The sequence below is a fragment of the Limulus polyphemus genome, unplaced genomic scaffold (assembly GCF_000517525.1).
Source record: "Limulus polyphemus unplaced genomic scaffold, Limulus_polyphemus-2.1.2 Scaffold5573, whole genome shotgun sequence".
NCBI lineage: Eukaryota > Metazoa > Arthropoda > Merostomata > Xiphosura > Limulidae > Limulus > Limulus polyphemus.
This window is the reverse complement of record NW_013671183.1, coordinates 29,874-47,785: the sequence shown is the minus strand read 5'-3', so window position 1 is coordinate 47,785 and position 17,912 is coordinate 29,874. Positions and strand designations below refer to the sequence as shown.

Here is a 17,912-nt window from a genome sequence, read left to right as displayed (position 1 = left end):
ACATGTTTTATAAGAGAGAATTTTTTTGGTGTGGCTTTCTTTTCTTTTTTTTTTTTATAATTACCTTTTTTCAAACAAAATTTTATAATATTTCTAAAAGTTCGTGAAATAAACTGTTAATGGGACAGTTTAAGGTAGGATTGTTACAGAACAGATTTATAATGTGTTTAATGTACTCTAGGGAGCTAATGTTCTGTTGCCAGACATTGATGGAAAAACCCCTTTACACTTGGCAGCTAGCCAGAAGAATCACTCTGCTGTTGAATGTGTTAAAATGCTTTTGGTAAGTTTAATGCTGTATAGAAAACTGATAAAAATTACATCACCAGTCTGTCAGCTGAGTCATATATCACACTGTGTCATTTGTTTCTTCCATTGCTAGTGTTATAAGTGTGATATATGAAATTTGTGTCAGCTTCAATTTTAGAAATATGCAATATTACAGAAATCAGTGTATGTTAAAAAAAATTACATAATTACTTGAAATTATAATAAAGGTTTGTCTGTAAATTTATGAAGCTTTTACTGAGTCAGTCTGGGTGAAAGGTGATTTTCATGCTAAGAATAAAAATACTTTTTTTCATCTTAAAGTTTTCCTATTTCATTCGTGTAACCTCTTAAATCAATATCAAAAGTTATTTTTAGTAAAACTTTATATTTTATCTATTATTTTCTCTACCCTAGCACTAACTGTAGTGAAATCATCCATAACAAAGTTAAAAAATTTGAAATCAAATCAAAAATACATTTTTGTTTTTAGAATGAATGTAGATTGCAACTGACAGTTACAGTTATTTATACTAAACAGCCTAAGACTTATAACAGTTTACACCTGTTTTCATTTAATTTTGTTTTATTGCTCTTTGAACTGTGTCCAACTAGCATATTTAAACAAAGTAATAAATATTTCAGTGAAAGCTTGTTGCAAGTTACAGTAAAGAAGTATCAAGGATAACAACTTGTGTGCATTCCTCGAAGAGAAATTTTATTTAATAATTTTTTCAGATTTTTTCTTAATCAATTTGATAGGGGTTTAATTTTTACATCTTAGTTACTTTTGTTAAAAAATATATAACAATAAATAAAAAGTATGCATAAAAACGACAAATTTTTGGACTTACTTTAACCATGAGGCCTTTTGCATTCATGTACATTGTTTAGTAAGGCTTTTTCTTTCTACTGTGTTGATTGTCCAAAAATGATTCATTTAGCTTTCAAATATACATTTTGAAACACAAAAAAATGCATCAAACACTAGAATGCCAAAAAATTACTATAATATATCTGGTATTCTAAATAATCTATAAATAGGTTAAAAAATTCCAAAACAAATTCTTGTCTCTTCACACAGTTTAGCTATGTTCCTCAGCTTTTACACACATTCTACCAAAGATATTTGGTATCTTGTGAAAACTCGCACCTAATTTCATGTGAATTTGGAACCCTGCATGATGATGTCATCTTGCAGCAAAGGTGACACAACTCTGTGTGCACTAACTCCACCTAAGAATTTGCAGTCATGAATTGTCATTCTTCTACTCAGCACTGTATTGACCAGACGTGTTTAAATTTCATGTCTCTATTAAATTTAATGAGAGTTGCATCGTTAACAAATCTTTGATTTTCATTTTCATTAGCTTTTCTTACAAAAACTATAATATTTTATCATGACTTCTATGATGATGGTGATTTCTAATTAGCCCTGAGTGTAGATTTTGATCACAATTAGGCCTTATTTCTGCTGTGGCTTTTGAAGGCCTATTGCTTGTCAGAGTCATAGCAGCCATTGTTCGACATGTTGTGGATTACCACATGCTTCATGGGCCTCCTAATCCCATCTCGTCAGCCAATTTTCTTTCTCCTTAATTGGGAATGATGTGTTAGAATGCATCCTTCACCTTCTTTGCTTTGGATAATATAGTACCATTCATTAAATGAACTTAACTTCTGCATCTCTTACTGGATTTTATTCTCAGGTGAGTTCCTTTTCTTCTTTTGTATCTGTGTTCTCCATTATTTGTTTTTTTCTCACAATTCTTGGGTTTATCTTTTTTGCTCATTGATTGTTATTAGGATTTATTTTGTTTCCTTTCTCTAACAGCTCCTATATCACAACAAACTCTTTCTCACTCCCTGCATTAGTGATCACTTTTATCAAGATTTAGTGACTTCCCTTCCTTTTCTCACTTTCGTGTAATTGGTTTCTATCTCTCTAGCTTGGGGATCAGGACCTTTAACTTCTTTTTCACCATCTAGTTCTCTGTTTTTGTATTTTTCTCTACCATTCAGTATTCCATCTCATACCTCCATTTTTTTGTTTGTGACACTTCTTCATGTTTCTGACAGCTTCTGGGAATGTTTGTTTCCCTTTCTGTTTGGCCCATTCCACTTCTTCTGCTCTATCCTTCCATACTTTGTTTCTCTGCTGTTGGGATGTGTTGGGTTAGGTTACATTCCTCTTTACTGTACCTCTTTCTTCTTATTATATATGTATTACTTATCTGGCTTCATTTCTTTGCCCAGATGCCTTCTGGTGTTCTTTTCTCCCTGATGACCTGGTCTGATAATATATGACTTCTCTTCTCATTCTTTTTCCAGGTTTTTTTGCCCTTCACTCTTGTTCCTCATTTATATTCTTCTTCTTCTCACCTTTCCATTCTCGATTCCAGGCTATCCTCATTTTTTTGCGTTACATCTACCAGTAGTCTCGTTTGTAACTTCTTGCCACTGACAGTCGCACATGTATGATTCTGCAGGTATCTTCTCTCCTCCTCTCTGACTTTCTACCAACAACAACTGTTTTCCATTTCTCCATTTTAGTCTCTTTCTTCACTACTCTTCGCCTTTATTCCCATTTTCCTTTCTCTTCCCTCTGACCCCACCTATGGTCTTTTACACCCAGTCATCAGTCAGCCATGGTAAGTGTGTCAGACACCTTTCTACACATCCCTTCTGGCCCATCCTCTCTTTCTTATATCTTTCCTGACAATCCTTTTTTACGTCTATCTATTCTTTGCTTTTTCCTTCACCTCTGCATTAGCTCCTCTAGTATTTGTTGGTATAATGAAGGCCTATGCTTGCCATATTCATGACCTATGGTTGGTATTTTGGTTTTTTATTTACTGTTTATGTCTGTTAAACCATTCTGGGATGTTTCCTCTTCTCCTATCTCACTCCTGTTACAGAAGCTGCTTTGTTGGGGGGGAGGGGGGTGCCTTGAGATCTGGGTCATTTTTCACACCCACTCAGTGTTGGGTACTTTTTGGACATTTCCTTCTCTCATCTCAACAGAGATCAACCTATTTTCTTTGCCTACAAACTGTGGCTTATCTGGTCCCCAGATTTTGCATTTCTTGTTCTTTTCTTAAGTGTGTGGGTTTTTCTCTTTTTGAGGACTCTGGCTGCTCTAGAACCCCTCCTTCATTTAGGGCATGCCCTCATGTATCTCCTACAGTGGACCTTAGAGACCATGGATGTTCTTTCTTGGGGTCCTTTTTTTCTTCTTTTTATGACTGCGTCCTCATGAGATTGTCATAGTGGATAGACTATGCCCTTTCTACTTCCTACATTCCCTAACCACCTCTCAAACTGGATCTCCCCCTTCTTCATTGCTTCTCTCCCTTGGATTGTGATACATGTTTGTGAGGGAAGTCATTGGACTAGCATCCCCTCCCCATCAATGTACCTGACTTTCTTCCTCTTTGTTGGGCATTTTCCCATTCCTGCTCTTACTGACAGTTCACTTAGTCATATTCCACTCAATCTTTTTCCATAATCTTTCCTTGCTCCAATGATTCTTGTAGCTCCTGTTACAGAGCCTTTTTGTTTTCAGGTGTTGACTATACATTTCTCTGTCCATTGACATCATTTGCCAGGAGCTTCCTTCTTGTTCATAAGCTTCTTTTTTTACCAGTCCTTATTCTGTCAACAGAATAGCCTCTATACCCCAGATGTTCCATGGGTTTTTACTCTTGTTTGAATACATCCTTCCTGGAAACTTTGTTACCTTTCTTTACTCCGAGCTTCCTCTATTACAATCACGTTTTTCTCTGCTTTTGGCACCGGCTGTCATTTTTCTCAACTAAGACTGATCTTATCTCTTTCTCTATACTTACTCACTTATTCTTCTCATTCTTCTGGACCTCAGATTTACACACCATTATCCTTCTTGGGCTTTTTTGTTAGTTCTTCTCCGGCCGCCTTGGCCTTGATATGCTTATTCATCAGAATTCCCCTTCCTCTGACTACTATCTCCTCTTTCTCTTGGTTTGCATTTTTACAATTCCTTTCTTTATTGAAATTTATTTTCCCTCCACCTTCACACAGAGAACTTTCCTGGTCTATCACTCATCAGATCAAACTTTCTACTACTGTGGCATTATTCTCATCACATTCTTCTCGTCCTTCCACAGTACTATCTGTTGACATCAGTGGCAGGTATTTTGTCATTAATCCATCCTCCACCCATTTCCTCCAGGCAGCACTTCTGTATACCACCTTTCTCCCTATCTTACCAGCTGGTTCATCAAATGATTCTTGGTATCAGCCTTTCTTATTTGTTGGGTGGCCATGTCCATGGATTTTCTCCTTTCCCAATTACCAAGTATGTTTTTTACCCTGTCCTCCTCATTCTGTTCTGCTCTTTCACTCTCCTCCTTGCTCTTCTCCATTTCCTGACTGAGACCTTGTTGGGGTTTTGCTCAATCTTCTGCATACTCTAATTGAGCTATTGCCTTTCTGCAATTTTTTTTACCATTTTTCTTTCCTCACTTGTTCCCCACTACTTATTTCCTATGATTTTCATTCAGATGTCTATTCTGTAGATGCTTATCACATCCTATTCCTCCCTTCTTGTCCTAAGATTGGTTCTTTTTTTTCTTGGACTTCGACCACTCAGAGATAATCCATACTTCTCTCATCTCTCCCTTCCTTCCATAATTTTACTATTGGATTGTTCAGACCTGCTTCAGCTCTTGGGTCCTATTGAACAGTTCTATCTATCTTATCGTGAACCTCTTACTTCTTCTTTCTCTATCCTGGGACCTTATTTTTCATGAACCTCATTTCTTCTTCATTTCCAGGATTGGCCATAGACTCCTTTGTTGACATGTTCACCTCAGGGTGTTGATGCTTACATTCTATTTGTCACCCTTTTCATTCTCTTCTTTGCCAGCCCTTGCTCAAGCTTTTTCAGATGGGCATGTTGACTCTCTTCATACATCCATCTCCATTTCTATACCTTCTGATCATTTTTGTCTTCCATGGGTCACCATTCTTCCATTGTCTCACCATCTTTGAGTAGAATGTGCGGCATTTTCCTTTCAAGACACATTTTTTATTCAATAGGATCCCATTAGGCAGCTAGTGTTGCCTTCCAGGGTATACTTACCCAAAATCTGCATCAAGCCAGAATAATGGAAGATGCTCATACCATCCATCTTGGCTCAACACATGCCCACTGTGAGATGGGGTTGTTCAGTAAAACCTTTTGAGTTTTCTCTGTGGTATATATACATATATATATATTACATTCATTGTGCAATCCAAACTGTATCTATTCCATGGATTATCATTATGGTGAGAAATGGAGCTGTGATGGCACCAAGAGTGTAGTGTGGGTCACCCCATATATATATATATATATCTGATACACTAAACATCACAAACTACATATGGACCAATGATACAACTTACTATACCAATCCATTCAATACCTATATCTCACAAGTTTTGAAAAAGAACAGTAAAAAGTAATTAATGACTATGTATTACCATACCTTGAGATTAGAGGCCTGGCATAGCCAGGTGGTTAGGGTGCTTGACTCGCAATCTGAGGGTCACGGGTTCAATTCCCCCTCCCACCAAACATGCTCGCCCTTTCAACTGTGGAGGTGTTATAATGAGACTGTCAATCCAACTCTTTGTTGGTAAAAGAGTAACCCGAGAGTTGGAAGTGGATGGTGATGACTAGCTGAGTTCCCTCTAGTCTTTTACTGCTAAATCAAGGACAGCTAGTGCAGATAGCCTCGTGTAGCTTTGTGCGAAATTCAAACCAAACCAAAACCTTGAGTTTAGCATGTATGTATGCACTCATATGAAGTTGCATACAAATATTTTGCTTTGGCTGTTTTTGTTTTTTTAGTAACCTAGAATGGCTACTTTTCCACACAACTGCTGTTTTGCAGTACCACATATACTTTGTCAAAAAATGACACACTTTTTACTCTTCCATACATCAAATTTGTCAAATCTACCTTAGGGATAATCATGATATGTACAATGATAAATACAAGTTACATCATGAAAATAGTAAACACAAGTTTGGAGCCACACAGTAAAAGCATAATGTTGACACAAGGTACATCTATGTTGAGTGGAATAACAGATAAACTAGGAAAGAAAATATGGTGGATGATGTCACTGCCTATCTTCAGAATTTCATTGCAGAAGTTTCAGTTTTTATCTAACTTGTATAGTGTGTGTCACATCATGTCACGCTTCAATTATCTTGATTTCTCGAAATAGTAGGAGTCATAAAACCCAAAATGCATTTATCCACTTAGAATAGTTTGATTACTGTCTGTCCATTATTATTTTAATGATGGGGGGTGCAAGGGAACTATAAGGGGGGGGGATATGAAATCTTCTAAGTGTTAGTATAATAAGTATAAAATAACAACATGGTGTGTTATCACCTAGCCAAGTGCATAAAATTTATTATGAAAGTAAAAGTATCAATTCAATTTTAAACTTAAATTGTTTATGAATTAAGCTATTTTCTGTTACATCATCAAAGTTTTTAATAATAAATCTCTTTAATCAATGGAGACTGTATTAAGAAATCAACAAATATTTTTCCAGTTTTAATGTTTATACATGTCATTTTGTACTTTCAGTACATAGACTAACAATAATATTAGGTAATACTTTTATTTAGCAACATGACAGCTGAATGGCTGCCTTCCCTCTGGGGCCAGTAGTTTAAAATTCAGAATGGCAGCAAATAGCTTTAGTAGCTTTGCCATTAATACAAAATACAGAAACTAAGCTGATGTGTGTTTGAAAAACAAATAAAATTTTTAAGGGCATTTTGAACAAAATTACAAGTTTACTTAAATCTTTTAACTTTATCAGATTTTCCTCTACAAATCATATCTAATTCACTAAATTATCTGAAAAGTAATATTCTGAGTGATGGTACATGTTCAAAACTTAAGTAATTAATACATTTAAAAATATTGAAAGTAAAGATAGATCAAGTATCCGTTAACTTGTACTAATCGTTGTTGTTGCATGTTTCTAGATTATTAGAGTTGTATGCAATGAGGTTAGGTATTGTTTTTATGTGTAGTGAGATATTTTCCAACTTGTGGATTTCCCTCAGAGTACTCGGTTAGTGCCCACTAACTGGAGGTTCAAAGTATACCATTTTTGTTTATCTCTCCTATCTCCAAGTTTGTCAGGAAGAAAGAGTTGAATCACAGAAGGTGCACAATAATAATCTTCAAACTCAGTTAATGTTAATTACCAGTTAGTGGACGATTCTCTAATAGAGCTAGCAAGAAGAAAAGTTAAGCCGTAAGCTGAAAAGAAAATTAATGAATTTTAAAAAAGTTTATGCATTAACTCAGGGAGTGGAAAACCTGTTTATCATACCCATCTCCCATCCCTAAATAATATGGGTAGTTGTAATATTAAAGTAAATTTTTGTTTTGTCACATAAAATGTTTAAGAAAAAGCCTTTCAAGACATTTGACTGTTTGTTTTTGTATTAAGTTTTCATTTGTTGACCTATTTATTTATTTATTTATCCATGAGGCAATTCCATGTCTACATAAAGCTTTCAGTGAAAATTCTGAGAGAAAATTTGTTCCGTGTTCAAAACACTGTTTTGAATTTCTAATCCACATAATTTTTTTCAGAAATGTAAGCTATACATTTAGCTTTCACATTTATTTTCTTGGGCGCATATATATATATAACTAGCCATCATTACCCGGTTATTACCTGAACAGAGGGCCGATGATTAACTATTTTTAAACAGAAAGGATCAAACAAAGGTCTCGTGTCCTTGATGTTTATTGTGATTGATGCTCTTCATGGCATATGCAATAACTGAGAAATTGTTGCTCTTGCTCAGTCTCGATTTGATGATGAGCAGTTTGTCATTTTCCTTGGCTGTGTTTCCATTTCAGGTGGACTCTCACTCTGTCACCTTTGTTGCATATGTTTTGCTGCTTGTGATTGGCAATCAGAATTGTTTTTTCTGTTTCTCGACATTTTACTTTGAGGTGCATAATCAGCATCGGAAATGTTTATCATACCCATCTCCCCTCTCAAAATAAAGTCAATAAAATTGATCTAGTTTTGCAGAATTTTGTGGGTTCAACTTGTCTATTCTATGCAAAAGTTAGTCTTGTTTGTCAGTAGACACGACAGTGTTTGATGGATTTTTATTCTCACACCACAATGGCAGCACCCCTCTCTATAGAATACACATACCTTTTTCTGAAATCAGTTCCACTGAAATACAACCAAAAATTCGGTCTGTCTTCTGTGGAAAAAAATTATATTACAAAGTTTTCATCGGTGCTAAAAATGTGATGTCACAGCCATGAAACTCAAGTATGCTGATTCTATATCTTTATAGGCCTACTATTATAGGGGCTGAAAGGTGCAAGCAAAGAGATACAAACTTAGCTTTATATATTAGATTATTTGTTTATTTATTAGTGATTTACAATTTTTAAAATTTGAATGCAATTTTTTATTATCATTCTAAATAATGTGAGATAAGTAAACAGCAGCTTTGATTAGTATAGCTGCTTGGCTGTGATAAAGGAGTATAAGGAGTTGTGGCTAGATAAAAAGAAAAATTTTGCTTGTAAGCTTAAATAATATTAACTTTACTATGTTTTTACGTGTGAAACATTACTAATATGATATACATACATGCCATTTTTCATAATACAAAATGATGTTGGTTCTTTAATTAGAAGTATTTCAATTTATCTATAATAAACTTGATAAATTTTAACTTGTGCAGGAGTCTTATTTATCTATGATTATGAATATCAGTACAGTTACATTGTGCTTACTTGGTGTTTGACTTGTTAAATGTTTGACCATCTATTGAAAAACATATTTTCCACTAATTAAGTGTGTGTGTATGACCTCTATGATGGTTTTTGGAGAGTAATTTTTGCATACACGGCTCAATAAGAAATCTATGTAATTTTATGCAGGAGGAATCCCCAGGGGTAATTGATTGGCAGGACTATGAAGGAAGAAGTGCTCTTCACCTAGCTGTGGCTAAAAGCACCACGGAAGTAGTTGATATACTGGTACATTGTTGTTTGTTGAATTTTATATTTATTATTCCAACTTGATCCCATACAACAGTAGTTATGAGCAATTCATCTTGTAACCTTCTTTTTAATTTTTTGACTAGAAGGTTATTTAGTTAGTTGCTCACCACTTGATTTTGGCTTAAAGTATTAGAAACTGTATTGTCTTTCGGTATATCTTCATCATGATTTAGTTACATAATTTAACATTTAAAACCTAGTATTTTGATTGTGTACAAGAATTTTGTTCTTCAGTACAGTTAACTTGATCCTTGTTCATTGATTGATATAGAAGTTTTCAAGTTTATAAAAACTTGAGAGATAAGACGTTTTTATTCTTTGGAGCTAGCAATTATTGTTTTTACTGATCACAAATATGTGCTCTACTTGCATACAAAACATTGTCTTTTTAAAACCTGAGATTTTAATAATGGAACATGCATAAAACAAGCTAGTAACAAATGTTACAAAAACTTAGAACATCAAACTTACAAGTAATTAGTAAATAATTGTTTTTGAACATAATAAACTTAATATTCAAGAATAAGTGTATTCTTTAGTTTTTATCAACAAATTATGTAATTAAACGTGAACTTTTGAATATTTGCATACGTGAAATAATACAACTTAAAAGAATAAAAATAATGTTGTGTTATTCTTGATACTTTAATATTTTTGGTAACAGACCACAATAGACTAAAATTTAGCCAGTTATTCTCATGACTTGTGTATATTTCAGTGTAATAACAAAGTGTGTTGATGCTACAACTAACATTTTCCTACATAAAACTTATAATTTTTTATTCATTTCATGATCTGACTTTGCTACATTCTCTTTCAAGAACTGTTAAGATAACAGTACAGGTATAGAAGTGTTTTATAATAATAGCGCACCATCCCGTAAAGTTAGAGGTTTCCTGAAGAGTAAAAATTGAGAGCAGTGTGCTGAGGTTGACTTTGTGAATTGTTGATATAACTCTTTTGTAAGATGAAAGAATTATTCAAAAAAGCAGGTATAAAACATTGAGTGTTGAAAATAATTTGTTTTTCAGACACAATACATGCAAGTTGAAAATTATATCTTATGATATGTTAATGAATACTTAAATACATATATCAACAATATTTTCACCAGCACAGAGGCTTAACCTACAGCATCAACAAATATACAGTGTAACTTAAGAGAAAAAACTTATCCACTATCAGTAAAAAATAATTATGATGGAAATGTGTTAATATCTTAAGTTTAACTTGATATTAAAGGGAAGTCTTTTAAACCTAAACTGTAAAAACAAGAAAAATATATGTGTAAACTTGACTTCCTAAAGCATTGAGATTTTTAAACTTTTTAAAATTAGAAAAAGTGTAAAGCTGTTAAAACTGTTGTATGTGTGGTGTTTTCAGTTATTTTTTACTTACCATGTGAATCTATACTGATATAGAATTTGATATATAATAATATAAGTATACTTTGTGCTATTAAATTATTCTTCTGAATTATTCAGCAGACATGCTACTTAAGATACTAAAAATAAATTTGAAGCCCCAGTCTATCATTCAATTCACCACTAGGGTTACTGATGAGGATTGGAATTCCCCTAAAACTGGTATAACTCAATGATAAGGGGTGAATAGAGTGGGATTCATATTTATTTGTAGTAAAGTTAATTTGTTATGTTTGACTTAAGTGCTGTACAAGCATGAAACAGATCAAAGCAGTAATTAGTTTTCTTTTCATTTGGGCAGAAATAACTTAATAAGAACATAATTTAATACTAGTAAGTGGCAAAAGTGTATGAGAACATAAACACCCACTGAAGTTTATAGGAGCCAGGTGGTTAGGGCGCTTTACTCCCAATCTGAGGGTCGCGGGTTTGAATCTCCGTCACACCAAATGTGCTTGCCCTTTCACCCGTGGGAGCATTATAATGTGACGGTCAATCCCACTATTCATTGGTAAAAGAGTAGCCCAAGAGTAGGCGGTGAGTGGTGATGACTAGCTGCATTCCCTCGATTCTTACACTGCTAAATTAGGGACAGCTAGTGCAGATAGCCCTGGAGTAGCTTTGTGTGAAATTCAAAACAAACAAATACTTGTGAATTAGGAATATAACCTTTTTTTGAAAATAAATAAAAAGGAAGAAGTATTCTTTATCTGTAAGAAACTTGTTTAGGCAAAAAAATTAGTGTGAAAGGTAGAATATTACCTATACCTAAATAGTAAATGAAACTGATCACATAAGCACTATCCTACACCAAAACACCCAACAGGACCAATCTAGCAATAGATTACTAGAATAGTCACAAGGCCTGGCTTAAGCAGTAGTAAACAAGCTCAGTTCCATTTTGTGCTATGTTGTTATGAGTTCTGTTACAACTCTTAAAATGAATGTGTATTGTTAATAATGTAGCATACTCACTCTACTGTTTTAGCTATTCATAAATTTTGAAGAATGAGTTGTCTATCAAGCTATGAAATGTTTAACATTTCTATTTTTTGTAGACATCTCGGGACAGGTGTCACATTAATCAGTTAGACAACATGTTTCGAACTCCTCTCCATTGGGCTGCCGTTTTAGGTAAGCATGATTGATTATTCTTTATTGTGAACATGTATTATGTTAAGTAATAATTTTTATATAGTATTTATCATACAATATTTTGATGTCAATTTTAAAAATACAATAAATTGTTACCTATCTGAGCAACTATATATATATACTGCCATCTGGTGATAAGCTTCCAACACTTTTTATCAGTATTTTGCGGTCTAAGCTCATGTTTCAAAAATAACTTTTGTGAGCTTTGATGACTTTTTTTATAATTAAGACATGGTTCATATCCACCTATAAATTTTACAATTATGATTTTTTTAAGACTTAAGAAATATTGAAAATAATAAATAAATTTACATATATTTTTTATTTAGTAGCACCATGCATACTGTTAGTTTCATGTGTACTTTTTACTTCAAATGATACAGGGATTAGTTATATTTTATTGTTTAAGCTTTATTATTAGATGAAAATCAAGTAAAAGTCTTGAATTCCATACTTTGTGACACAGAAACAATTTAGTAACTTATCTTACTTTTTGTTGCCCAGTGGCTCTGCAGTAAGTTTGTGCTAAAAATTGGGTTTCTACACCCATGGTTGGCAGACCACAGATAACCTATTGTGTAGCTTTGCAGTTAACAACAATCAAACCAATCTTACTTTCACCAAATAAATACTCAAGTTTGTACTAATGTCATATTTTTTCTTTATACTATAAAGAATAACTAGACCATAGAAATAATAAATTATTTTATTTAATTTCTTTAAACTTCTTATAAATAACAACTCTGTTCATCTTAGTTTTTAAAATAAGCATGTTTTTGTGAAATGCATATATGATTCCAGCACTTATATAAAAAAACAACAAAAAAACATAATTGTAACTAACTGTTTAACATCAGCATTTTTTAAGACTGATAACACAAAAATTTGGTATTTCAAATTTCTAGAAATAGTGTAAGCTGTGCTAATTATTATTATGACACAATGATAAAACTAATATTGTCGTAGCAGACTAACTTGAAATGCTATTTATATGTAAAAGATCTGAGTCTTACTGTTTCTGGATCTTGAAAATAACATGTACTTGTTAGGTTTTAACGGTAAGAGGACGAAATTGATAATTCAGTGTTTTATTTTTTCATTATATGTTCTAGTTTTTTAACTTATTGATTTATAACTTTTAAGTATCTGTAGTTAGATTCTTTTACAGGATTGTCTTCATAAGTCTTTTAAAGTGTATTATTTTTTATCTATATAGCTTGCTTTGTAAATTCTTAATTCTAGGTTTCTCTGTTTGCTGAAGGAAATTGGTCAAAAGGCATATAAAGTCTTCAAAACTGTTGCAATCTATAATATCTGGAGGAAGTGAAATTTACCTTGGTTAAAAGAATTCTATATATCTACTTCTTTATGAAAACTTCTTATTAATAAAAACATCAAGAAATTTGAAAAAGAGTCAAACAGTATGAATGAAGAAGAAAAACTGGATCAAAAATAATTAAATGCAAATTTGAAAAAGGATTTGACTGTAAAGAGAAGAAAAACAAGATAAAAATTAACTGAAAACTAAAAAGAAAAAGATTAAACGTAAACTTTGAAAAAGGATTAGGAAGTACATATGAAGAACATGATAGCAAGTAGAAAGAGGGTATAAAATGATTGTGACATGAAAACATTTGAAACTTTGTTGTGATCTACATGTGTGTGAGTTTATCATTTTGTAAGGTATTAAACTTTTATCATTTTGTTGATAAAGTGACAAAAGTTATTTAAGGTTATATTAAGTTTATTGAAAAGACAAGTGTAAACTTATATCTAAAATATTTCATTTTCATGTAGTTGAAAGTTACATATAAGCATTATATGTATATTTACATTTGTTTTGTGAATTTCTAGGGCTAGCAGACAAAGCAGCATTACTTTTAGACAGAGGAGCAGATCACACAAGTACTGACGGAAAAGGTGCCACACCTCTTCACTATTCTGCCCAAGGAAATCATGCTGTAAGCCTATTTTAACTTTGTTTTGTATTCATAAAGTATTAAATTTTAATGTCAAAATTTTCATATATACTACAAATAAAGTATAATTAAAGTAACTTTTAATATTGGTTGTACAGAAATATGTTGTACACATACTGGAAGACTGTAGTTACATAAGTTTACAAGAAACCTAGAATGAACATAATTTCTAAGTTTGTATTTTAATTAGGTTTCTGTAAAGTATCCGAATGTTAATTGTTATTGTTTTGATAACAAAATAATTTATAATGTGTTTTATTGCAATGGTGGATTTTCTACCATTGATACTACAGAACTGGGTGATTAACTTGATTATTCTAGTATGTGTGAGCATCATATAGTTTCAGGTAAAATAATCAATTAAACTGTATTATGATTAATTTGATTAATGTCATTAAGTAATCAACTAATTGAAAATAGTAGTTTTGATTAATTCAAGGTTATTCAGCATAATTAATTAGTGTTATGACTTGTGAATATAAACAAAATTAGCATTTCCAGTTACCTCAACTAACTATCCAACTCTCACAAGAATAATCAAATAGTTGAATGTAATCACTTACTGAGCCTGACAATGAATTGACAATCAAGTTCCACTAATTGCCTAAATCTATTGATGGACCCACCACTTTACGAGAAAAAACAATAATTTGAGGCACAAAGGATGTTCAAAATTTTTAAAAAACATAGAGTACTGAAAAGTAGAGTAGATATTAACTTAGTAAATTTGTTCAGTAATAAAATTATTCAGCTATGTGTCTTCATCCATGTACATTTTTATGTGTTAAACTAACTTTTGTTTGTTCTAAACCTGTTAAATCATCACTTACTAGCTGTATTAAGTTGTTCCCTGTGATCAAACTAAAGAAATCATTAGACTATTATAGTATAAAATGTATGATACTACAGAATAGTGTTTTCCAAATTGTGGGGCATGCCCACTTGGAGGTGGAGCACCTTTTGGTGGGAAAGCCCAAAAATAATGATGGAAGAAACAGAAGAGTTGGAGGTGATGATAACCTAATAAAGCTATCACTTTGCTCTCAAAGCTTTCTTTTGCTCTTGCATTTACTCACTTCTTACAAGTATTTTTTCGTTTAGAAATATTATTAAAAACAGGTAAAGAAAATGTTGATTTTTCTGTTATCATTTGTGAAAATTACTTTAATGTGAAGAGAAGGGTGCAATGGAAACTTTGTTGAGTTAGGGGGACACTAATATTTAAAGTTCAGAAAACTGCTGTAGAAGCTTTTGTTGAATTTTTCACATATTGCATATTTGACCTTTTATTTCTATTTTCAAGTTAAGAAAAATTGCCATATTGCATATGGTATTTTTAACAATTTCAATTGAGATAGGATATGTGATAAAAAGCTGTAGCCTTCTAATACTGGTGTATTTTAGCTTGGCAGGCTGTTTCTTTTTACATGCTAGTTTAGAGTTCTGATAAAAAAAAAATGCATGCATGTACACACTGTAGAACATAGGGAGCAAAAGAGAGAGAGCTCAAAAGAAATTAATGGTGAGCATATACAATAATCCTGTACTATAAGGACGTGATGAATACGGTTAACCATTTTGTGTCAGGTAGGTGAAAGAGTGCATATCACAACCTTTTATACAATTACGTCCAAAATTTATTTAAACTACTTTATTATCAATGCATAAGAATACATTGATACATAGTTATTAAATGAAGTTTTAATATTATATGAGTTTTAAGTTTTAATTTCATAAGAAAATATTTTTAAAATCCTAAGTCTTCCCTAGTATGAGAATTGTAGTATTTACTCTCTTTGTCTTCCCTCTTCTCCAATTTATTTACCACACCTCTGAGAAGATATTACTGAAGCAATACATAATCTTTATGATATTCAATTTTATTTGTTTATGGAGCCATAAACTAGAAAATCAAACACACTTACCATGCCTACCTGTCGCATCCTATCTTCCACAAATTGCCAATATTTCTCTCTGACATTATATACTATGCTATTTATAACCAATAGAAACCTAAAGTTTTAATCTGTTAAATAACATATTAAGTTATTTTCTGTACAGAGAATTGTCTTTTTCCTCTTTCATTTTAAAATTTGTTCTCATGGGAACCACATCGACTAGTTTGGCTGAATTTTTGTTGGGTCTTATCACATAGTTAGAAAACCAGAAAATTTATGATAGTTATAGGACATTGTTTGGTTTTGTGTGTTATTATTCTATGTTCTTAGGTGTGTTATTTAATAAAATATTATATGGTGTAGTAGTAGTACCATAAGTTTAAAAGTAGGCTTAAGTCAACAGCAAAAAAGAAGGTCCAGTTAAGTACTATATTTCTTGTTTTTCATTTGAATTTTCTATTTATTATTATAAATGTAACTAAAATGTCAAAATTAAAAATTTATTAGGTTAGATTAGGTAAGATAATGAAAAATAATAATAATAATTTATCATGAAGTATGCTTGCGAGCTGCGCATTTGCTGAAAGATTTACAACTTGTGGGGGGTTATTAGTTAGACATGGCTCATAAGTCAATAAAACAATAAAATTAAGGATAAATAGATTCATACTGTCAGAAGCTTTAAGCTATTTGAGATAAACAATTGTGGCTTCCTGTTACAATTTGCAGTCATTCTAGAAAGAAAAAGACTAATTTAGATTTATTTACTAATTTTTTATAGTGATTACAAAGTTAGTTAAATTGACTAACCCCATATAAAGTTCTAGTATAAAAAATGACAGATAAAATATAGTTTTCTGAAGAAAAAAACATTTGATATTTATTTAGTATGTTTTAGGAATTATACAAGCAAATGAAATTTGAAAGTTTTCAGATACAGAAAAATATTTTTAATCTTAACATGAAAGTCACTTTACACTTAAAGCAGTCAACACTCTGACTCCATATAATTGCAGTTTTAGTAAAAATACTTAATTAAAACTGATTTTTTTACTGCAAAAGACTCAATGTTTTCTGAAAGCTTATGAAATTTTGTAAAGATACATTAAGTACTTTCAGAATTATTGTATGTATACCACTGTGATTACAAGGTCATTTAAAATACATGAGCCTTTTGCGAAAGTGTTAACCATCAATATTATTAAATGATTTGATACATAATCCAAGTTTCATTGCAAATCAATTTTAGACCAGGAAAAGAAATAGTGTTCCTCTCTGCTACTGCATAAAAACTTCACATAAACCTTTTTCTATCAAAGTCTTAGTTTTAGGAAATATCAGAATAAAATACTTGTTTTTTGTTAACTTTACTGTGCTACCATACCATCTAATCAAGTATCTTTGGGATGCGTTAGAAATTTGGATCAGGTTCAATCCACAGATTCCATCCTTTTTTATGCAAACACCCAACACTTCTGGAAGAATGGCACTAAATACCATCAAATGTCTTTGGCCGCCAACTTGTGGAATTGAAGCTTCATAGTGTTGCTGTCTTCATACAACTCAGTATGGTCCAACTGACTATCAGGTGGATTATGTAATTTCTGACATGTGAGTTTATGATCTGTGTTATCATAACTAACACAGTTTTATGTAAAAAGCAGCAACAAGCATCCAGCAGTAGGAAAAAGCATAACAATTTATTTATGATGTTTAAAATCATATTTGTTAATTAGTCCCTAACAGTCAAATAAGAACTTTCTCAAAATTAAATTTCAACAACCACGTTTTCTGTGCCACAGAAGTCCTTTATGGTTAAATAAGGTCTTGGTCTGTTTAATATAGTTTCAATATTGAAAAAATACAAAATCATTATTGCAGCTTATAATAATGAAAGTCTTCCGGATATATCCGGAAATCTGGATATTTCTAAAAAATCCTGAAAACCTCCGGTTTTCTTCCGGAGAAACACATTTTTTAAAATTATTTATCAGATTTTGGTGTTCCATGCCATAGATAAGCGTTTATGCAATCGCGCGGTTTGTTTACATTCGGTGAATAAGTTTGATTTTACAATAAATATATGTC

General features: G+C 32.1%; 1 protein-coding gene across 1 annotated transcript in view; it reads left to right on the top strand.

Moving 5' to 3' along the window:
* LOC106472742 (inversin-like) overlaps positions 1–17,912 on the top strand; it is a 47,648-nt gene that overhangs the window by 11,883 nt on the left and 17,853 nt on the right. Inside the window, exons 4-7 of the mRNA XM_013933398.2 lie at positions 182–283; positions 9,246–9,344; positions 11,851–11,926; positions 13,802–13,908. Of these exons, the coding sequence (XP_013788852.1) occupies positions 182–283; positions 9,246–9,344; positions 11,851–11,926; positions 13,802–13,908 (384 nt within the window). The remainder of the gene's footprint in view (positions 1–181; positions 284–9,245; positions 9,345–11,850; positions 11,927–13,801; positions 13,909–17,912) is intronic.